Here is a 24,010-nt window from a genome sequence, read left to right as displayed (position 1 = left end):
TGGGACTTTGGATTTATTACATTTACTTGAGGGTTACTTCACTGCTTGATTTCATTTCGTTCAGTCAATTTATGCCCAACTGTCAAGGGCCAGATACAATTTTCTTATCACTAGAGAAAATCATAGGGAAATGTCAGGTAAAATTGACTAAAATAACAGTATAATTCCCAGGGGACCAGGTGGGTGGATAAAGACATTCTACCATTTGCAGGGACTTTAAACATGCAAAGCTGCTCCAGCACCAACAACTTTACAGGTTTTGTTTTGCCTGTTGATGGCCACGTTGCCTACAGGTTATGGACTTTCCAGGTCTAATTTTTTCATCTCACTTCCATTAAGTTGCCCTGGTTGTGGGTCAGGATTTAGAGTCCTTTAGTGGAGGAGTTGTTTTTCTATTTTGCTAAAGCAGTGCTCAGGCAAAAGGTAAGGAAGAACAAAGCCAAAATTATGCAGCTGGGGTCACAAAATGAGCCTGCTTTCAAAGACAACTCCAGACAGCCAAACTCAACACTGAATTAAAACCAGATAATGACATTTCTATGAGCTCTGACTGCAGGAATGGATGGTCCCTCATGGGGACAAGGCCACCAGAAAGCAGAACTGGTGCTTCACCCATGGCACAGCAATGGCTACGGGCAGGAGCTGGGCTCCGCTGGCACCTCCTCAATCTATTTAGATCCAGTTTAGCCCTCAGCTGCTCCCTGCCAGCCCAAGAGCTGCCAACCTGAGAGGGCAAATCCCCCCAGTCCAAACTGTGTCAGGCACAAACCATATCGGTGAGTGACAAGCAGCCCTTGGCCACCTTCGCTGATGTGAGGCTGTGGTCTCCTCCTTCAGCCATTATACCATCAGGTTTTTAGTTAAGAAATTCATTTCTTAATTAATTTACAAAGCAAATATTTGCATTCTTATAACAAACTTACTTTTCTCACAGCCATAGCCGGTGAATCCTGGAGGACAGCCACACTCGCCCGTCAGGTGATGGCAGGGGGTGCCCGGGGGACACCGGCACCGCCGGGCACAGCTCATGCCGTAGCGGCCAGGTAAGCAAGCTGCAACGGGTCAACCGATGCTTGTTAGGTCAGGGGGAAGGCAGGACGATGCAAAGCTACCACCCCACAACAGATCTGCTGCAGCCATCCCTGTGAACACTCCCAGAACAACCCCATGGAGCAATGTGGGAGTGAAAGGATCCTGTCACCAGCTCCAGATTTGGGAGGAATCACGGAATCGTTTGGTTGGAAAAGACCTTTGAGACCATCAAGTCCAACCACACCTGTCCTCTACTAAATGATATCTCTGAGCACCTCATCTACCCATCTTTTAAATACCTCCAGGGAAACGTATGTCCCAACCTGAACTCTCCTCCATAAAGGTGTTTGTCACACTCACGTTTGTCACAGTGCCTCCCTCGCCATCCCTTCTCACAGTGACAGGCTCCAGTTTGATGGTGGCAGGACAAGGCATGTACGCAGTCACATCGCTCCTCACACCGCTTGCCAAAAAATCCCAGCGGGCAGACTGCGAGGAGAAGCAGAGAGAGCAACAGTTCTTCCTGCTGCACGGAAAGCATCTGTCATTGACAAACGAGCCAAGATTGTTCTTCATGCACATGGTGATGGATATTTAGAAGACTGCATGCCCAGAATATATCATTGAAAGAGAATATATTAAAAATATTAAAAGCATTTAGCATTGGCTATTAATGAATCCACACATGAAAGTTAGCAAGGACTTCGTTATAGTCTAGAGTACAAATCCAGATGGTGTCTATAGAGAGGGTGATGCCATTCACTTGTAGACAATTACGCATAGACAGAGGGACAGCTGTTTGAACAGTGAAAATACACTGTGTCCAGGTACTGCTTCCCACCTCACAGGTCTCTGCAAAGTGACCAAAGAGAAAACGAGGCCCAAAGAAAAGGAAGGTGGGCACTGTAAAGGCTTTACACTGGTGGCTGAGGTTTTGCGAGTCCTCAGCACCTCAGGAGACATCAGAAAATTACTTGAGGCTTGCAAAAGTCACAGCATGTCAGTGGCTGAGCTGGAGGCACATTTCAAGTCATCTGATACCTACTCCTTATAAGATTTCTGTTCCAGGGATTTACATGGTTCTAAACATGCCAGACAGCTATGTCAAATCTGAGCAATCTGGACCACACGCAAGGTAGGTGGAGTCTGAACCACAACAGGCCAGTTTGCTGAGTTCCCCTCAATGACTTAGAGATGCAGGAGCACGTGGCTGATCTGACAAACTCTCCTTACAACTCTCCCTTTCCTATGTTCTTCTTGTTCCCATAAGGTAGAGAAACACCTGGGCAGGCAGGGAACAGAAGTAGGAGGAGATAAAATGATTTGGACAAGGACGTGTATTTGTGGTTGGGCAGAGACCTGCCTGCAGAGCTCCCGAGACACACGGTGAGCACTCACACCAGCATTACCTCTTACTGGAATACAGAATACTGGAAAATTAAGATACAAAATAGAAACAGACTTCATATTGTGGAGTCAGAAATGGCTGGTTTCAGAAGAAAGTGTTAAAATAAAGCATCTACAGAAGGAACTGCTCTTACCAACATCACAGCGGTCCCCAGTCCAGCCGGCATCGCAGATGCATTTCCCTGAGTGCTGGTCACAAACCCCATGGTGGCAGCTACAGTTCTGCTCACAGCCCTCTCTGTACCTGCCGTCCCCACACTCTGGAATGAGATGGGGGGAGATTGATGGGGGACCAGGCTGGAGGGATTCCAGAAAGAACACGTTTATGATTCTGAAATATGATAAGCCACCTAAGCTGGTCCTAAAAAACTTCAGTGAGGGAGATCTTGAAGTCTCCCTTGACAAAATTCTCTAGAAATACTTCATTTCCCTCTTAGAAGACTTTTATTATTTTTTTTTCTCCACAAATTGAGTTCATTACCTATCTTTCCCAAGGGACAGAGAATAGCTTAGTCCTCTCCTTTGTCCAGCAAGTTTCTAGCACCATGATAGGTTCCAGTGCCAATACCATATCTCCCCTCAGTCTTCTCGTTTCTGACTAAACCCCAGATTTTTCAACCTCTCTATGCCTGGTGCTCTCCAGCCCTCTGCCCCCCAACTCTCTTTTTTTCTGGGCTATCTCAAACCAGACCTCACCAGAACTGAATTTCCTTGCAGAACAACTGAAATAAGGTGCTGGAGGAATGGAGGACATGATGAGACTCACCCAGCTCACATGCTATCCCCATCCAACCCTGGGGACATCGGCACTCGCCTGTCACCCGGTCACACGTCGCCTGGCCATGGCAGATGCAGCGCTGGAGGCAGTTTGCACCATACCATCCAGGAGGACAGGCTGCAAAGAGGAGGTAGGACAAAAGGCAGGAGAGAGATGTGGGTTAAACACAACCTTTCCCAGATTACACCCCCTCTTGCCCTGGTGATTGTGGAGATATTGTGGGAGATACAACTGAGTAAAAATGGGGCCACGACTGATAAGGAATTACACAGACCAGTGTAAAACTCACCAGGGAACAAAACAGGTGATGAAGGGAATTAGCTATGACCCACCAAAGGACCTCAAGATTTTCTCTTCACACCTACGAAAAACATCTCTTGGTTCCTACCAGATTTCTCAACACCAAGAAGGGGAGTTACTCATTTCCCTGTTTCCAGAATTTCTTCGTTCAGTCCTCTTAAAAATCACAACTCCTTTTCTAATTGATCCTGCTGCCCACAGCTGGATGATGACACTTCACAGTTTACCTAATTTTAGGTAAGCAAGTTTATTAATTCTCATTGTGACAACCAAATCCTATGGATAGACCTTAATGTTTTTGGCATAAAAAATACACACCTCTATTGTGTGCCAGAGTGGCACCTTTTTAACATGCTAACAGGAGCAAAAGCACAGTCATCAGAGGATGGTTCACCCATCCTCACACACTTATTCCATCTCCCTACTTTCAAAGAGAAAAGAAACCCCTGAATGTATTGTTAAAGAAAAAGGGTATGTTTGAAAATGCCTTCATATTTGACAACAGCTCTTTCAACTGTTGCTTTGGTTTTGCATTTGAGGCCTTTATGCCAAACAGAAAATTTTAGGTCATGTCATACATGTCATCAAGAACGGTTTCCTGCCTTCACAACTTTTTATTCCTTCATGGAAAGAGTATTTCATATTAGGTTTTAAAGGGGGACTCACTTCATTTATATCTTCCTCTGCCCCTAACGGTTCCCTACCCATCCTCTCGTTATGCTGAAGGGCAGCTGTGGTTTGGGTGGAAGTGCTGACTCCAAAGCCCAGCTCACCCTGGAGCATCCACAGCCACATCCCCAGCTCTGTGGCACTGCTTACAGAGCCAGGTACTGGCAGGGGTGGCACTGAAAAAAGAACCTGCTGCAACAAGGATGGACAGACTTTTCCTAGTGGCTTGGATGCAGGCCATTAGGAGGTGAAACATAATCCCCAGGGCAGCCTTTCTTTGTCAGCTTCTTTTCTTAAGACTTCTTGGAGTTGGGTTTGTGTTTGAGTCACACGTATCGGTCTAATTGCCGAGGCTGGAAGTCCCAATGCCTTTCACATGTTCTGGATTTAGCCTATGTCTGGAGCAGTGCATGGTAATGATGTGGATCAGGTGGGTGCACGGGATGGTAAAGCAGATCATAGAAAAGAAGAGAGTTTTGTTTCAGTGTCATAAATGGGAGTTTTATGGACCTTTTCTCCCTTAATCAGCCTTTAAAACCGGCTCTCTTTCCAGTTTATGACTGTTTCAGGCCCCTCTGACTCAAGTACACTAAGCACCTGCAATAGGGCATCACATTATTTAATGGACTGATCCACATTATTGTGTGGATACAAAACCAATAACAACACAGGGCAATGAGCTGATAATTAATACACCAACAAAGCCCTCTGAGCAGAAGTTTTACTGTTCCCTCCTACAGTCCTCTCCCAGAGGAGTGAATTTCAGACTGTACCTTCTTGGCAGGTGGCTCCTTTCCAGCCCGGGCTACAAAGGCACGTCCCAGTTACATGGTGACAGAGTGCTCCATTGTGACAGTGACAAGAGTGGCTGCAGTCTGGCCCGTAGCTGTCCCCCTGGCAGGCTGCAATGAAAGAAGTCCATAAACCCCTATCAAGAAGTATCAAAAAAGGCATTGATTGCATGGAGCCAACCTGAGACACAACCCAAAACCCCACCAAGAATCATCAAAGAAGGCATTGCACGGAGCCAACCTGAGACACAACCTAAAACACCATCAAGAAGCATCAAAGAAGGCATTGATTGCATGGAGCCAACCAGAGACACAACCCAACGCCAGAGAAATCAGTTTGAAACTGGCTCCTGACACACTTTTCACATCATGAGGGTGCCTGAGTCCATGTATTAACCATGCCTGACACTAAATAATGTGGCTTAAAAATACATATCAGAGCATGTTCTGAAGAGGTTTTTATCGAAGGGCAGGATCAGTGGGGTGATGGATCAGCTGTCATCCCCTGCCCTGCGGAATGTCTTTGTGCTAAACTAATGGTCCAGCAGAACCACCAGCTTGACAGCCCGGGTATTTATTTGCATCCTGGTAAGAGAACTGACAACTGCATTGTTTTCAGTGTTCATTTTTCACAGCTGGATGCCTCTGTTCACCCAGAGTCTCATTCTTTGGTTAGAGAGGGGTGATATTTTCAATGTATTTGGTTAAGCAGCTGGCTCCCAGGTGAAAACTTAACGCAGCCATCTCACCAATGTACGCTTGCTGCAGCTGTTTTCAGTGCTGCTGCTGCCTACGAAAAACAGCGGTGATAAAATTCCTGTCTCCACTGCACTGGAGATTTGGATAACTTTAAATGGAGAAAACAGACAGTTTTCTTCAGATATCAACCCAAAAATACTAACTGAGTTGATGAAGCTGGATAGTCTCCCTGCACGGTTTCTGTGCCTGCCTTGCACAGGTTCTCCTTCACTTGTACGAAGCTGTCAGAGCCTCTCATCCCTGCAGCACTGCTGGCACCATCGGAGAGGAAGAAAAGGCTCTGATCCCTGATCCAGAAGAGTGTCCTCAACTTGCTGAATGTGACATCTCCCAGCATCAGCCCCAAATGATGACTTTACGAAAAGCTCTATGCCTTTGAGGGTGTTGGTGTGCAGAACAAGATGCAGTGCTGCAGAAGGACACATCCCTAGGGACTGAAGGGAGGAGTGAGACCATCTTGATCTCAGGGGTGAACTTGGTTGACAGTATCTGACCCATTCTCAGCCCTTTTCTTCCCATCTGAGGACTTTCAGCTCCCTGACATGGTTCTCACAGACATCATTTCTCCCAGGACTTTTCAACAGTCTACATTTTTGTCATCGCTTGGACCCCATCCACACTGAAATCACAAGAAAGTGCAGGAGCTTAGTCCCATCACAGTTAAAAGTTTGTTCTGCAAATGAGGCTTGGTTGCCAAGTTAAAGGTTCAGCCCGTCTTACAGAGCTCTGGCTCAGTTTTGGGAGCAGAACTAAATATTTCCACAATACAGACCAGAACTATATCATAACTAAGCCAAAGGAAAAACCAGCTCATAACCAAGTCCCCTGACTGGTTACTAGTAGTTCGTGTGAGGTTTTTGGAGTATATGTGCAAAGCTCTTGCTATGCTTACTGAGAAGACAAAACAGTTTTCCAGTTAATATTCTGGTAAGAAAGCAGAACTTTTTGGAGAAGAAAATTTTATTATTCTATTGGGTGGATATAAACTTTTTTTTTAGCTTCTCTGTAGGACAAGCCTGGTTATTAAAGTACTTTTCTGAAGAATAAGGTAACAAGTGATATATTTAAGCTATTTTATGAAGTTCCACAACTGAATGTACAAATGACCGTAGGACTTTTCTCCTTTCTTCATGATGAGTGCAAAGGAAAGAAGCAATAGAAAGGTTTAAATTATTAGACTTCTTCCTGCTTCCGAATTTTCCTCTTGGTGCCTTTCCTCTGTAAGAGGAGGGATTATTAATTTGCAGTCTTTAAAAATACCTTTTTGCATGTAGAGTAAGGAACACATGAAACTGGAGATGAAAACATTCAGACTGCAAGTCAACAGCCAGCGAAAGTGTTGGGGAGCACAGGGAAATGATGGGCACTAAGACTCAAGAAGCTTTGATTTCATGCAGCGCTCGTGGACTATTCTCCCCAGAATTAAGATCAGCTTTAAAAGAAGAGGGAATTGGCAAAGTGAAGTGCTCCTACACTAGGAAATGTCAAACCCCTGGTTATCAGCGCCCCTGAGCAGAGACAACCCCTCTGAACTAATTTATTTTGCAAATCAGTGTGGTATTTTACCACAAGGAACTGCCTCTGTGAAGATCCTGCTGAGCCCCAACAGCTCCAGAAAGAGGTGGTTTTAGTACTAACAGAATCAGGGCAAAATCATAGAAACATGGAATGGTTTAGGTTGGAAGGGACCTTAAAGCTCATCCAGTTCCAACCCCCCTGCCATCAGCGGGGACACCTTCCACTAGACCAGGTTGCTCAAAGCCCCATCCAACCTGGCCTTAAACACTTCCAGGGAGGAGCAGCCACAGCTTCTCTGGGCAACCTGGGCCAGTGTCTCACCACCCTCACAACAAAGAATTTCTTAAGATCTCATCTCAATCTACTCTCATCCAGTTAATAACCATTAGTTAAAATCTAAACGAATCCACTTTATAACCATTGCCATTGTTATAACCAAATGCAGTTATGGAATTGCGTTCAGCTTCTACAGTCATACAAAACATGAGATTTTTTTTTTCTGGTGGTTTGTTTTGTTTGTTTGTTTCTCGAAACTGCAAAATTTGGACAAGTTTGTATACAGAAAGGAAGGAGGTTACCTCTCTGACACAAAGACATGCCAAATGTCAGGTCCTCACTTCTATATTGCCGAGGCATCATGACACTCTACAAAACAGTTTAATTTATTTTAAACATAGGCAATAGACCTTTCCTAAACCTCTTTCTTGGAAACCTAAAATATCTTAGGCAGACACTGAAGAAAAAAAAACAAAACACCCCAAAGTAAAAAAATTACCAAACACTTTTAAACTGAGGCAGAACTTGCTTGGCAGATTTCATCCCAGACTAATATAATTCATTTACAAGCAACTGAAAAACACAGTCCTGCAAAGGCAAGTGTTAGCCAGCTTCAACAAAAGGCATTACAGTCCGTATCGCCCCAAATTAGATAGCAGTGTATAAAACCCACTGCATGGCCAACTTAAGATCAATTCAAATCCCATGATGTCAAAATTATTCCTCAATATCCTCCAGCACATTGCCTGCAATCTGATTACTCGAACACGAGTGCTGTCCTTCCAGCTGCTAGAGCTTGCAAGTCCCAGGAACCGGCAAGGTGAATATTAAACACCCAACAAGGACCGGGAGGTGTGAGCTGGTGACTCCGACCTGTGGTCACCTTACTCCGAGCAGCTTTGGATCGGTGTGGCCAAGGTCCAGTCTTAAAATAAAAATGAAGATTCATCATTTGGCCAAGAGAAAAGCAGGTTCCTCTTTGCACCATTAATAACTTTGCTGTTTTCCTTACAGGTAAAGGAGACCTCGAAGGCTTTGGCATCTTCACCAGTGTGAGGAATAAATCAACCCGGCATAAAGCTCTCATGGTTGCAGGACAAGAGAATAAATAGTTTCTCATGTGAGTAGAGGGGGGCCATTGACAGAGAGCTCCATTTCTTAATTGAATTTAATGAAAGATGCAGGAACGAAGCTTCCCATCCCTAATGCAGTCTGAAGAGTGGCGAAGGGTCAAGGTGACACATTGCTAATGCCATGTCTTGGCTGAAGGGCAGTAAAAGTGGGTTGCCACCAAGAACCAAACATCGTACCTGTTCAGCAGCACCTTTCCTGCTCTGTGCTATGGCTATATGGCTCTGGCTCTGCATTTATTTCACCATCACCTCATTACCCTTCATGCCCAGGGGTGTATTACCACCACCACCACCTTCAGGCAGTGGGAGATGGAGAGCCAAGTGTTCTCATGGCGGGGGCCACGAGAAGGCAAAAAGAACTGCAACTGTGGGGTATTTGCAGAAATATCTAAAAAGTGGAAAGATTCACCAGCACTGACTGGTTTGCAAACCAAAAGGGCAGAGGATTTGGTGGTAGAAGCCCTTTCAGAAGACAGGCTGTGTGGTGGGGGGCAAACAACAGAAATATTTTATTAAGAGCAAGCACAGCCTTCAAATTGTGCTGCTTATATCATGGTGCACATCTAAGGAATAAGATTGTTTCAATACAAGTACCCTTTCTCTCTATTTTCTAAATTAAACTGATTTTCTGTTGCAGAAATCTACAATCTATGGCTTAAAGTCATCTTAGGAAAGCGTTCACTAACAATGAAAAGTTGGCTCCTTGTAGAGTGCTGCTTTGGACCCCAGCTCAACAGCACAGTCCTGCAGACAGCAGTCCTATTTTCAAAAGGAAGTATAGACCATGACATCATCCTAAGGCCAAACTAGAAAGCTGAGAAGCTAAAACCTGACAATCTTTAAAGACAACATATTTGTTAAATTTTGCAAGTGAGCTCAGTGATCTCCATATGTAATGCCATGTAGCTAAAGAAAATAATTTAAATTCCCATGAAACTTTGTGAACAATTTCTCAGAAGAGTCAATTTGATATATGCATACACACAAACATACAAAATCCCCCCTTATTAGTTCAAAGATTGTGGGATAATTATACTTCTAAAAATCTAGGGAGCTGACTTTTTTAAAAAACAAATAATTTCTCTAAGAATCAATTAAAAAAATATTTTCTCATGCTGAAATAGCAAAACAGTCCCAGCTCTGATTTTTCCACTTTGTGCATTTGTAATCTGTCACTTTATAATTGATACTCAGCTGAGATACACCAGACACAGAGATACAACATTTCATCTCTTACTGTCGCACAAAAATAAAAAGCAGAGATTTGTCATCTGGTAGGAGACAGCTCTGCTATTTAAAGACTGATGCTTATCATGTTTGACAAGTGCCAACCACAGTTAAAAATAATAAAAAAAAATTAAAAAAAGAAGAATTTGATTATTTACACAGCTTCCAAAAGTCATTCCCTTTTTTGGCATCTTTGGAAAGGAACGTGACCTATCTAAAATTGTACCCTAGTAGGTCACCCTACATTCCCAGGAGAAACTCATGTTAGTGCTGAAGGGATCTGAGAAGAGGGTTGGGGGGTGGAACCCATACGTACGCTGCTCACAGGTCTCTCCCAGCCAGCCAGGCAGGCAGTGGCATGTGCCCAGGACGTGGTCGCAGCCAGCAGCATTCTTGCACTTGCACACCTGGTGGCAGTCAAGCCCAAAGAATCCATCTGGACAAGCTGAAAATGCAAAATATCCTTCTGAAAATGCAAAATAGCCTTTTTTTAAGCCAAGTTCCCATTTCTTTTTTTTTTTTTTCTTTTTCTTGTATAAACTCTAGCTCAGAAATCTGAAAACACGGGGCGCTGCTCGTCTTTTCATGGATGTTTTGTCACACATCACTCTGTGATTATGCTTAAGAGCTAAAGTTGCTTCAAAGGTTAAGCCTGCACAATTCTGCTACTTGTATCTCAGCAAAACATGACCCATTTGACATAAGCAACAGATTTCTGCGTAGAAAAACATGACTGAGAATACTGAAAAGCCATAAAAAAAGGAGAGAGAGAATGGATCTGGATTCACACAAGCCAGTACTTGTGCTTCTGTAATGGACAGAGTAAAAAGGAAATAATTCAACATGATGCAAGACCAGGGGGACATCCCTGCTGATCTCCTCATCTTTTGAAATGCAAAACTTATGCTCCCATTTACTCTCCTGACACCTCTCTACAGATTTTTATCTTTTTTTTTAACAGTAAACATAAGCCATACTGGTGTAGTTCAGTGCTGAAATGAAAACCTAACAAACAGAATGAGTAAAGAAAACCAAGATAACTTTAAGTGTAGCAGAACAACTCCAAGAAGGTTAAGAGCTCACTACCCTACATCTAGGACACATAAGGAAGAGCAGCCCCCTGCATTCAATTTCCATCTCTACCAGTGTTGGCAGCAGTGAAAATGTCATCGATGTCCACATCATACCCCAAATGTTGCATTACAAGAATGTTAAGGCTGCTATGCAGAGCTTAAAAAAATAATTAGGAATTACGTTGTCTATATAGTTCATAGAATCATAGAATCATTTGGTTGGAAAAGACCTTTGAGATCATCCAGTCCAACCGTACCTGTCCACTGCTAAACCAGATCTCTGAGCACCTCATCTACCCGGCTTTTAAATCCCTCCAGGGATGGGGACTCCACCGCTCCCTGGGCAACCTCTTCCAATGCCTCAGAACCCTTTCAGTGAATAAATTTTTCCTGATATCAAATCTGAACCTCCCCTGGCACAATTTGAGGCCATTTCTTCTTGTTTTGTCAGAAGTTACTTGGGAGCTCCCTCACTCTTCCCCACACCTCCAACAGACTGGGTTGGTCCCAGGGAATCCCACTGGAGAGTGGTACAGGGGAGCCGGAGTTTGCAGCCTCCGTGTCAACTCATCACACTTGGTGCAAACACAACTCTTCCCTCACAAAACTGAACAAATATTTCCCATGTGAATGTGGGTGGTCAGAGCCTGTGGCTATAGTCTTAATTTAACCTCTCTATCTGCATATACATGTGAGTGCATTTACATTATGTAAGTACATATATAATTATGTTATAGTGTATGATAAGAAATCTGTAGACACACAGTTGTATGTCATTCCTTCCACAGAACCCCTGGATGCTCAGTCTCAGGAGCGACGGTGCTCATTAAATGAGCAGTTATTCAATAAAACTTCACTCTTTGTTCTCTTTGTTCAACACAAACTTATATTTAAAATCCAGTTCACACACTTCTACCCTGAAATCTGAACAACTGGCTTCCCAATAGAGTCTTATGCTAATTATCACCATACACATTACCCAACAACCCTCCATACTCATTCCACAGCTCTCTACCAGGTCAGAATAACAATATTACCCATATGCATCTTCCACTCTTGGACTCTCCTGTCCCTTTTCTTGCACTCTCTTCTTCACGCCCAGGCTCGTTGTCCCAGGCTGCTCTTACTGTCACTTCCACAAATGTACATTCAGTTCTCTAGCAAAAAGCACTGTTTTGGCTACAAGGGGGGAAAATTCAGTATCTGTAGACAGAGACAAACCTGGACCTTCAGAGAGCGCTGGTGGTAATGTAACACCTGCAACATCTGCTTTGCCTTCAACTCTCAGAGCTGCTGCTCAGCTTGTGACTACATATGATTGTTTCATCTACTCAAGATCATAGGGCTGCTCTTCCCTTCATCCTGTCCAGACTGCAACTTCTTCTTTGGCATATGAAAGACTTCAGGCTTACACCACTTTCCAAGCTGTCTCTAAAAACCAGAGAAGTTCCTCATCCCAATACAGAACTCTCTCACATCCCTCAGTCTCTGTTCAGTTTGTACTGAGTTGTAAGGAAGAGACATCAGCATGGGGTTGCAATCTTTATGTCCTTATTTATTATGCTTCAGTAGCACGTATGGCACAGCATACAAGAAAAGACTTCTCCTACTTAACCCCAGGTGACTTCAACAGCTGGGAAAGTTTTTCTTTTATTCAAGGATTACAGAGCATCATCAGCTATTCTCAGAAATGCTGACTACTATTCCTAGTATTTATTTTTCCCTTTTATCTTAGTAAAAGAGAAATCTTGCTGGGCTGTCTTATGATAATGATTAACTGCTGAAATCCCAGGAGAGAAGCCCCATCAGCATGTCCTGCAGTAATGCTGATTGACACAGCAGTTCCAATGCAAACTTGGAGTGCTGCACTTCACAAGGGCTATATGTTGCTGTTATCAATGCAGCAGTTAATCAGCATACTGTAGGTAAAGTCTGAGACTCCTGCTTTCTCCAATTTATGGGCTAATTGTGTGGCATTTGGGGATATTTGGTCAGATCAAGCAGCAAACTGGGCAAATCTTCTGATCCCATAACTGGACACACACCTTGGGTCATACAAGACAGAATCACAGAACTGCCTCGATTGGAAAAGACCTTTAAGATCATCAGGTCCAATAAGGAGCCCAACACTGACAAGTCCCTGACTCAAACATGTCCCTCAGCACCTCATCTACATGTCTTTTAAATCCCTCCAGGGATGGGGACTCCACCACTGCCCTGGGCAACCCCTTCCAATGCCTCAGAACCCTTTCAGCAAAGAAATTCTTCCTCACATCCCATCTCAATTGCCCTGGGCACAACTTGAGGCCATTTCCTCTTGTCCTGTCACTTTTTCCTTGATTGAACAGACCCACCCCCACCTCTCTCCACCCTCCTTTCAGGGAGTTGGACAGAGCCAGAAGGTCTCCCCTCAGCCTCCTTTTCTCCAGGCTCAACAACCCCAGTTCCCTCAGCTGGGAACTCATCACACTTGTGCTCCAGACCCTTCTCCAGTTCCGTTGCCCTTCTCTGGACACGCTCCAGCACCTCCATGTCCTTCTTGGAGTGAGGGGCCCAACACTGAACCCAGCACTCGAGGTGCCCCCTCAACAGTGCCCAGCACAGGGGTAAGAGAACTTCCCTGGTCCTGCTGCCCACACTGGTGCTGACCCAGGCACACTGCTCCTGATATGGAACACACACCAGAGCAGTAGGGAACAAAATTAAACAAAATTATGTTGCAGTGAAGACAATTGCAACCTTCCAAGTGGGAGCAGCAGATGCTCAGCACTTCACAGAATTAAATCAATTATCACAATTGCCTTCCCAAACAGGAGCAGAGCAACCCTGGTGCTGGGCAGGGTGAGCCGGCTCGCTCAGTGTGGCATGGAGCACAGGTAACAGATCTGTGAGCACGGATGGTGAAGGCAGGCACACCTTGATCCTTTTGGGTCTGCTGGGTGGGCAGTTGGGCTGCCTGACAGCAGGAGCCCACGGTCCATGCTTCCTACATGTCAGAGGTTAATATTTATTTGAAGACAGCAGTGATATATTTAGCTATTTATTATAAAAAACTTCTTTTAAGGTTTTGGGGTCAGGGAGGTGGTGTTTGGGTTTTTTTGGTGGGGTTTTTTGGTTTTGGTTTGTGTTTTGTTTTTTTGGGGGTTTTTTTGCTTGTTTTTTTTTACTTGCCTGTTTAGCTGTTAAATGCATTAAACCCAAAGCCCTGCAGCACTGTGTGATCTGGAGAAAATACTATTTACATTATCTATGCTTTAATAGGATAGAGAAATGACTGACAAAGCCACTTTTTGCTATGATTACTGCCTCTGCACAGTCCAGGACTGCAAAGGCATTAATTGCTGCTTCAGTTCAGGAACAGTCAGAACTCCACGTGTTCCTCAGGTACCTTCTCCAAAAGGCATGTAACATTCTCCTCTCAGATAGGAAATATACCTAGTGGTTTTGCTAGTACCCTCAGTCTCAACAAACCACCAAAAATTATTCATGGTAATGCTAGACCTTGTGAAGGAACATCCACTATTTCTTCAGTGTTGTAGTTGTATCACCTGCTGCTTTCAAGAAAATGCAAAGAAAGGTTTTCTGAGGTTCTTCATCTGGTCTGCAAACATTTCTTTGTAGATTATTTTGTTTTCAGCTTTATTTGCAAATGTTAGCTGCTTTGCAACTGAAACAGTTCTGCTCCTTTTGCAACTCTTATGAAGGAGTTACAAGATTCACAAGGTTCATTTTTCCAGTGGACTTCTACGACATTGAACTTAGAAGGCTCCAAAAGTTTCAGTTTCAACATTTCTGTGATGATGGAAAAGTCCTTCCCAGCCATGGGATGAAGCATCAGCACTATGTGAGAAGTTCAAGGCAACTCAGCAGTTCTGGGTCTCAATCTCTATATTCCTGCCTGCAAGGAACAGAGCTTGGCCAACGTGGGTGGATTGACAAGAAGATGGCAAAAAGCACATCCCTGCCAGAAGGAAACCCTGCCAGCCTCTGAGCCACTAAAAACAGAAGTTCTACAGCTCCTCAGAGAAAAGGTGCCAAGAAGATGCTACCAAGGGCAAACCACCCACATGTTTTCTTCCCTCTTCATCTTTTGGAAGCAACCAAACCATTCTGGCTGGAAGTTTCTATGTGAAAAGGTAACACAAGTCAGCTCAGAGCAAACACCCTGCTAGCTTGAGATGAGACACAGAAAACAGGGTCTTGTGACAACTGTAAGGTCATGAATGGAAAGCACTACATTTATTTTCTCCTCCATAATCTTCTCTCAAGAATTTAAAAACATAAATATGTCCAACATGAGTGATTTGGAAACTGAGACTTGTATTTTTTTTAAATTTTTTTCTTTTAGTAGACATCACCCAGGCTTCCCCATATTCCTCACACCTACTGTGGCGAGGGATATTTAGCCTCTTTGTCCCCATTTTGGTTCCTGCTGCAATGAACAGATTTACACCACAACACAGATAACTATATAGCATTTCCATTTAAAAAAAAATATATATTTCAGAAGATTTCTGAGAAGAACATTTATTTTGTATAATAATTCCTGGTAAGAATGAGAGGAACACAAACAATATCTGAACCCAGTTAGGTGGGTGCTTTGCTCCAGTACTGGTAAGGCTGTGGAGCTGCTTCCTTCCCATCAGAGGGCAGCAGCTGCCTGTGACTGCTGCCGCGTCCCTCTATCGTAGCTGTAAAACTACCTTTGTAAAGTGGACGATAAAGCAGCTTTCTAAGCAAAATATTTGTGACTTTGGTTTAACGATCATTTGTAGAATCTTCAATAATTTATAGTTAAATAACCTCCATAATTTCTGTCTGACTACGTACTGTTTCTGTTGTATTCAAGACTATTTTTTTTTTAAGATCGGCACGATGATGCAGCACGACAGCAACATCCTTGGATGATGTGACAGACTGACTCATAATAATGCTTCTTAGGAATCCAGTCCAACCTTCCCAACATTTTACCAAACAGAAAAATAATAGAAGACACATAGAAGAATCAATCGTAGAATGGTCTGGGTTGGAAGGGACCTTAAAGATCATCCAGTTCCAACCCCCTGCCATCAGCAGGGACACCTTCCACTAGACCAGGTTGCTCAAAGCTTCATCCAACCTGGTCTTGAACATGTCCAGGGAGGAGCAGCCACAGCTTCTCTGGCCAACCTGGGCCAGTGTCTCACCACCCTCACACCAAAGAATTTCTTCCTCAGATCTCATCTAAACCTCCCCTCTTCCAGTTTAAAGCCATTTCCCCTTGTTCTGTCACTCCCTGCCCTTGTAAAAAGTCCCTCCCCAGCTTCCTTGTAGCCCCTTCGGGTACTGGAAGGCCACTAGAAGGTCTCCCCAGTGCTTCCTCTTCTCCAGCCTGAACAGCCCCAACTATCCCAGCCTGTCCTCACAGCAGAGGTGCTCCAGCCCTCTGATAATCCTCGGGGCCTTCTCTGGACTCACTTCAGTAGGTCCATGCCCTTCTAACTTTGGGGACCGTAGAATTGGACGTAGTTGGATGATCTGTTGGATTTATTAAAGATAAAAGTATATTTATTAAAGATAAAAGTATATCTCTTCTTGGAAAGGTCCTTTGGGAAGATGCACAGATCCATGTTTTTCTCTAAAACATTTCAGAGATGTACTAGGAACAAAAAAGTGTCAGGCAGGACAAGCATTTTTCTGCTCAATGTTCAAATAGTAGGACTCTGCTTAAAAAGAGAGTCTTCATAAAGATGGGAAATAGCAGGAGTATTAAGCATGCATCTAATTTTAATCACATTAAAACACGTGCCCAATGCTAGGTGCCCACCGAAACGCTTTGCTGACTTAGGAGAGAAATGCACATTTCAATATTGTCTTCCAATTAGTTCAATGGTTTATTTAGATCAGGCTCTGGAACCTGTAAAACCAGCTCTCTGGCCATCTTAAAAAAAAACAAACTGAAACAAAAACCCAAAGCCATCTGCATAAACCCAAAAGGGAGCAGAGGGAGCAGCAGTACCTTTTCCACAGAACGTTCCCATCCATCCTGCCGCACAAGTACAGGCTCCGCTCACATGGTCACAGGCAGCTCCGTTCTGGCACTGACAGCTGGACTCACAGCTCGGGCCAAAGCTTCCCTCGGGGCATCCTGCAGTGGAGGAATCAAACCCCGATGATGGGTTAATCCTGGAGCAGATCAGGGATCAACGGGGAATTTTTACATATGTGGGAATTCTTACTATTCGTGAAAGAATCAAGGTGTAACACTAATGCCCTAAAATTCATGTGGCTAAATGTTCTCCTTGGGATCCAGGTAAGTCAGGCTGTTTTTATTATGGTCTATTTTAGAAAAAGACCAGAGTGTTGAAAGACTAAATTCTGCACAGAAAAACCAATATCCTCTGAGAGTTGCAAAGCCTCCAACTTCACAGGTTCTGCTTGATGACACTTTGCACACTGGTCTGGAATCGCTTACATGCACATCTCCTCTGGGACTTCATCAGTCAAAAGAGGGGAGAAGGTCCCAGCTTCTGTACCTCCTTTTGAGGCCCTATCCTCTGCTTTCCTGCAAATCCTTCTTCCCTAGAAAGCTGGAGAAAATATAAAACGTGGTGGCTTCCTTCAGAAAGCTCCAAACTGAAAGCTGCATACTTCACTTTCAGGCTCTGCCTTGAAAAATTCAAGCAAAAACATTACATCTGGGGGAGAGATTAACAATTACATTTCCACAGCAGTGAGCGTAAGGAGTTTCAAAAGGTTTGCACAGTACTCAACTATCTGAAGAAAGAAAACACCACTTGAGAATAAAAATAATTTCTTCCAGGATTACAGGAAAATCAATTAAGAATAGGGCCAGTTGCCTAATTCACAGGACGTATTTTGGACAGGCTGAAATATAGAGATATGCTTGGCTAAACACAATATTACAGGGTCTCCACTCATGTTTGAAGGTCTTGTGAACTACCCTCTAAATGAGTTAGGTAGATGATTGCCAGATCTCTTTGAAAAGTGTATGACTTGAGCATTTACATCAACAAAGTGTTTTTTTCAGGCAGTCTGGAAAGAATCAGAGAGAACAGAAAACAACGAGGATCTTCAAAGACAACTCTGCATCTGGAATAAAGGGTGGGGTTGGTGCTGCCTGTTTGGTACTGTAGGTGGGCAGTGAGAGGAGCCAGCATGAATTCGGTTGCTCCTGCAGCTTAGTGACTCCCTAGTAACTGGAGCCAGCCCCTGGGTCTCTTATAGACGCTATAGGTTGGGATGGGAGACAGAAGAACAGCAAGGTGCTATAAGTATTTCTTTGCTTTCCATCATCTGTGTTGGAAAACGCGCCGTTGTTTAAATGGGGAGTTGTTTGAATGTATTTTTTGCACTTACAGTTGGAATTCAGTCCCAGGGTTGGTTCGGTGCAAATCCAGAAGAGGCCACAAGATTGGTGAAGGGCTTAGAGGGGAAACTGTATGAGGAGAGGCTGAAGTCACTGGGTTTGTTCAGCCTGAGAGGAGATCTCATTGTGGTCTAGAACTTCCTCCCAAGGGGAAGAGGATGGGCAGGCGCTGATCTCTTCTCTCTGGCCACCAACGCCAGGAGCAGAGGAAATGGCAGGAAGATGTGCCAGGGGAGGGTGAGGTTGGCCATGAGGAAAAGGTTCTTGAGGCACAGAGGGTGGTGGAGCACTGGAACAGGCTCCCCAGGGAGGTGCTCATGGCGTCAAGCCTGAGAAGATTCCAGAAGCATTTGGACAACACCCTCAGGGACATGGTCTGAATGTTGGCATTGTCCTGTGCAGGGACAGGAGTTGGACTGGGATCCTTGTGGGTCCCTTCCAACTCACAACATTCTATGATTCTGTGATCCCATTTGCATCAACTCCTATTCCCAGAGCTGTGGATCATTGTGCATCACGCCTCCTATACTAGTTCAACGAGTAAATACACAGAAGTGCACTTGTGCCTTAAAAGCTTGATGCTCCTCAGTGTTTGCTTTTCACTTGAAATTTCAGAGTCGAGGGGATCTATGCAAGGAAAACGGAGTTCCAGTGCAGTAATAGGTGTAGGGCTCTCAGCTGAGCTTTCTTAAAACCTACAGCGTTTAGCCTCAAGCTGAGATTTTCAAGGTGATGGCAACGGGTCAGTACACTTCACAAATGATTTTGCAGACCACATCACAGAGAATCTGCCTCCTGTTCAGGCAGGTGCAGCTGCTACAATGCATATCGAGATATATCCACCTCGCTGAGAACCTGAGCTGCCTGGAAACCACAAAGGGAACGAGCCTGACCTGCAGCGAGGGGCTAGAGATGCCTCGGGAGCAGAGGAGCTCTCCGAGGAGAATAAAGATCTCTCCTCCAAGGCAGCATCAAATGTCTAGGGAAGAATTATGGCTTTCATAATTTTGCATATGCACATATATATATTTATGATTTTTTTGTACATACACACACACGTGTATATATATATATATATATATACACACACACACGCAAACACACACAAAGTGGGGTAAAAAGCAGACTGAAGAAAACAGAAAACTTACAGACAGAAGATTAGTGGTTGCCAGATGTTTAGTTGGTGGCAATGGCTTCACTAATTACCTTGGCAGAGAAGAAGACAACCAGCTATTTGGTTACTTTCTATCTGCGGAGATGGGTTTTTTTGAGAGATATCAAGAGTGAAAGAGAAGTGGAGCTGGTAGCCCTTTCTCTGGGAGCTGGTCTTCCCAGTAACTGTCCTTCCATTCCCTCTGTGCCAAGAGCAACAAGTGCTGTAAGATCAACTTTCCAGGGTTTTTGTCTTAGGTCACCATTCCAGATTAATTACTTTGACATTTCTGTGTGACACCAGCAGTTAATTCTGCCAACACTACTGAGACTCTAGTAGCTATATCTGTGCTACTGTAAGACTGTTAAACTAAAAGAGAAAATATTTATTTTATTCAACAGCATCAATATAATCAATAATAATAATAGCAGCTTAACTATGCAACTTATTGCCACAACATGAAGGGGATACCAAATGTTTGTATGGAATCAAAAAGGAAATAAGCATGTTAATTGGGAAAAAAAAAAAAATCAAGTTGTATTAAATATAGAGATATTGGTTCTGTCTCAGGAAGCTCCTGAGTGACAAATTGATGAAACCTGGGGAAACATACCAGAAATTATCTATATGCCTGTTTTTATCCTATTAAGGCATCTACTATTGACCTCTGTTAGAGACAGTTTAGTGCAGATCATAGTACTCTGGTAAGACCGTTGCACTTGTTTGTTGTTAATAAATAAAAGACCCTAAATCTTCCTGCCTTTGCTTCTGTTATGTACATGTGAGGCATTTCTATACGCCTGGCCTTAAAAAAAGATATTTTTTTTAAGGATCTAAAACTAGATAAATAAAAAAGATATGGAAACTTCTATGCCACAAGCCAAATACACATCAATTCTATCAGTCACACAAGGTCTTAACAATAAAAATAGCTGTTGAGTCCAAAACAAGTCTGAAAATAACTTTTCTGGAATCCAAATTAGGGAAACTATCTGACCCCGATGAAACCAGAGCGTCCTGTGACGCGCTGGGCAGACTGGAGGAAGTACAGCCTGGAGGTCTTCATGGAGGGAATCATCAGGAAAAATAATTTATGTTTTTTCCAATTCCTCATGTTAACAAAGTGGCAACTTACTAGATTCGCAGTGCTTCCCAGTGAATCCCGGCTCACAGAAGCAGGAGCCGGTGACTGGATCGCAGCTACCGTCGCTATTATTGCAGACACACGTGTTTTCACAGCGCTGTCCCCAACGGCCACTATTGCAGGCTGCAATGTAAACCAGTATTTACATCAACAAACAACTTTGAACTCAGCTAATGGATTATTTTCTATCTAAATGAGAGAACAGAAAAGATGCAAAAATGGTCCCTTAATATAGAGGTGCTCTGGGCTCTACAGGTGCTCAGCTGCAGCATGGGGCACAAATCAATGGAAAAAAAGACAAATTTTGCTGATTTCTTTCAGCTGAAGTCCATAGACAGGTATTACACCATCCACATAAAACTAATAATTCATAGTCAATTCATATCAATCAATCCACATTCCCAAACACATAATTTCATGGAACTAAAATATCAACTATTGCCTCACTTAGCAAAAATCTGCTTCACTACAACAGCTAGCAGGTAAAACAAGACAGATCTGTGAGCATCCTCCATATTTTCCTCGAAATACTGGGAAATGCAACACGGACACAGAGAAATCTCACAATCTTTGTTAAAGCAACCTACTGCTTTCACATGCAATCACATAACACTGACATCAGCATGACAATGTACCAGAGCTGAAGCACAGCATCTCCTTCCTTCCTTGTAAGGATAAAGATGAAAGTGCCATTTAGGGCAATAAAAACCTGGTTTTGGAGTTGGGCATCTGTTTCACTCCTGATCTGCAATATTGGAGCTGCCTTACTGAGATGTCACTGCAACATGACTGTTCTCATACCTTTTCCTGAATAGAAATGAAAGCTTTTCTTTGCTGTAGTCTCTGAATTCTTTAGACAGCCAAGAGAGTTATGGAAAGCTATCTAAATGGCTTCACACATTACAGAATCACAGAATTGCCTAGATTGGAAAAGACCTTTAAGATCGAGTCCAACCATAAACCTAACACTACCAATTCCATCTCTAAACCATGTCCCTCAGCACTATGTCTACATGACTCTTCAATCCCTCCAGGGATGGGGACTCCACCACTGCCCTGGGCAACCTCTTCCAATGCCTGAAATTACCAACTGGTTTGATTTTTCAAATATGCAAATTGGTGGAAACTTCAGATTTTCCCAGTTTTCTTCAGTACAAGGTCTGAGAAGCCAGGTCCAAAACTTACTGCTGTCCACACTGGCAATTAATTTATACCATTTTATGTCTTTAAGACTAAGTTTAGAAAGAGGTTTGTATTCTGTTGCCTTTCTGCAAGAGGGATTATAATAAATCGAGTAGAAAAGATGTGAAACAGGAAAAGGAATGAATCAAGCAGGATGGCTTAACTTTTATATGGTGCTATCCAAAAAGGGTAAATTTGTACTCTTACATGGCCATCAATATGGAGAGTGATGCTAAAGTCAACAGAAGGATGCTCTGCTCTTCCAGAGAACAGAATTTCTCCCAGCATTTATATTCACAAGTTAAGGAATGACCTTAAGACACACGACTGTACATGCCACTCACTTGTTGAATAAATCTCCCCTAAACAAAATGAAAAATTGAGAATTAATCTTAAAACTAATCTGTGCTGAAAATGAAAAGCACAAGTGTCTGTCAGTCAAAATGCTGACGAGACAGATGGTATTGGGCAAAGGGATCCATGGTGTTGAAATAAGAGCTTATATCAATACTTTGCGCTTCATCAGCCATCTATTTCACTACTTTGAACCTAGATAATTAAGGATTATAACCACCCAGGCTGTGCAAACCCATAAACACACAATTTCAGAAGCAATACGATTAGCAAAAATATATTAAAAAAAAACCCTAAAACTGTAATAGACTAAGAACAAACAGAGCTGGGTCTTACACTTACAGCTCAGGCCCTGGGAGATACCGTGTGCCCTGTGGAGCAAATACCCATTTCACTTACGGTGTTTGCAGTCATGGCCAGTCCAGCCGGGGGGACATGTGCACTCTCCAGTGACATGGTGACACTGAGAACCGCCGCTACAGCTGCATAACTGTTGGCAATTTTGTCCATAGTAACCATCAGGGCAGGCTGAAAACAGAAGAACAGGCTGTAATTTCACCTAGATAGGAACTGGGGCACAGACTGAGCTTTATAAACAAGACAACAGCTTGCCCTCTAAAACATGCATTAGGTGAATCCAGAAATCCAAACAGCAGAATGAAGGAAATATCTGTAATTTGTATAATAAGTGCCTGGGGCTGAGTCCTGTAAAATGGGAATAGCTTGGGTGACTTTTGGGTACTTCTCCTGCACATCAAGATCAAAGAGTGGAGGAAAAAACAAAGAGAGTGCTGAGCAAACCTTTGTCAAAAGCAGAAAAAATATGAGACCACTGAGGTCTTACATGAAACAGTGCTGTCCTCAAGAGCCTGTCTATACTGCCAGCATGAAAACCATACCCAAGCAGCCTTTAATACCCAGAGGTCAGGAGCCACGCCACTGTAACACAGACCAGTTGCTTTAGCATATTCCCATGGTCTCTGTTGGATCTGCAGAGACAGCACTGATACTACTCCTTCACCCTCACTACTATTTAATCCCAAATTACATACATCAAGGAGTGCTGCTGCAAACGTGACCCCAAAGTGACACCATTGGTCAGCACCTCTCGCCAAGCAACCAGGATTGCAATGCAAGTATTGTAGCTGTTAAACATTGTATTTTTAAGTATATTTTGCCATAATTTAGGTCTAGTAATAGCATTGATTTGGGATGAAGTTTAGCTGATCATCTGTATTTATCTGTAACCTCCCTCTTGTAAACAATGCCAAATCCAACCTGGGGAATTCCTGAAGCTGAAGGGTACTTTATCTTAGATCAGTGTGTCTAACATAACAAGCATCTCACACAACAGCAAGAAGGCAGAAATCAAACTGACTTTTCAAGGGGAAGGTTGATGTGAGGACTCACCTGATGAGCAGGATGACCCGGTGTAGCCAGGGGAACAGTCGCAGGCTCCAGTTTCTCTGTTGCACTGGCCTCCATTGGCGCAGGGCTCACAGAAGGACTGGCAGTCTGGTCCCCACCGACCCGCTGGGCAATCTAGGGAAAAAAACACACAAGATGTTCCTAGTGCCATTTTCTGTTTCAAGGCACTTATAGATTTCTGCCATTACCTGGAAGAATTTCAAAATAACAGTAAACCTGCTGGATAAATGATTGTTTTATTACCTCTCTAGACCTACAGTGCTGTCCCAGTCACAGTAAGCCTTCTGAAAGGGTCAACATGCCCCTGTACTGCACCATGCAAGAACATCTCTAAAGACAGACCCAAAGGTTCTCTTCCAACGTCCATCATGGTGCATGTGGTTTTTTGTTTGGTTTCTGATACAGTAATGTCAATAA

At 43.5% G+C, this 24,010-nt stretch overlaps 1 protein-coding gene across 1 annotated transcript in view; it reads right to left on the bottom strand.

Moving 5' to 3' along the window:
* LOC104530768 (multiple epidermal growth factor-like domains protein 6) overlaps nt 1-24,010 on the bottom strand; it is a gene marked incomplete at its 5' end in the record, with an annotated part of 93,553 nt that overhangs the window by 15,542 nt on the left and 54,001 nt on the right. Inside the window, 8 exons of the mRNA XM_029086863.1 lie at nt 924-1,052; nt 1,393-1,521; nt 2,574-2,699; nt 3,206-3,334; nt 4,960-5,088; nt 10,207-10,335; nt 16,962-17,090; nt 23,576-23,707. Coding sequence (XP_028942696.1) covers nt 924-1,052; nt 1,393-1,521; nt 2,574-2,699; nt 3,206-3,334; nt 4,960-5,088; nt 10,207-10,335; nt 16,962-17,090; nt 23,576-23,707 — 1,032 coding nt within the window. The remainder of the gene's footprint in view (nt 1-923; nt 1,053-1,392; nt 1,522-2,573; nt 2,700-3,205; nt 3,335-4,959; nt 5,089-10,206; nt 10,336-16,961; nt 17,091-23,575; nt 23,708-24,010) is intronic.

This window comes from Antrostomus carolinensis, unplaced genomic scaffold (genome assembly GCF_000700745.2).
Source record: "Antrostomus carolinensis isolate BGI_N321 unplaced genomic scaffold, ASM70074v2 scaffold19889, whole genome shotgun sequence".
Taxonomy (NCBI): domain Eukaryota; kingdom Metazoa; phylum Chordata; class Aves; order Caprimulgiformes; family Caprimulgidae; genus Antrostomus; species Antrostomus carolinensis.
This window is presented reverse-complemented; position numbering and strand designations above follow the sequence as displayed.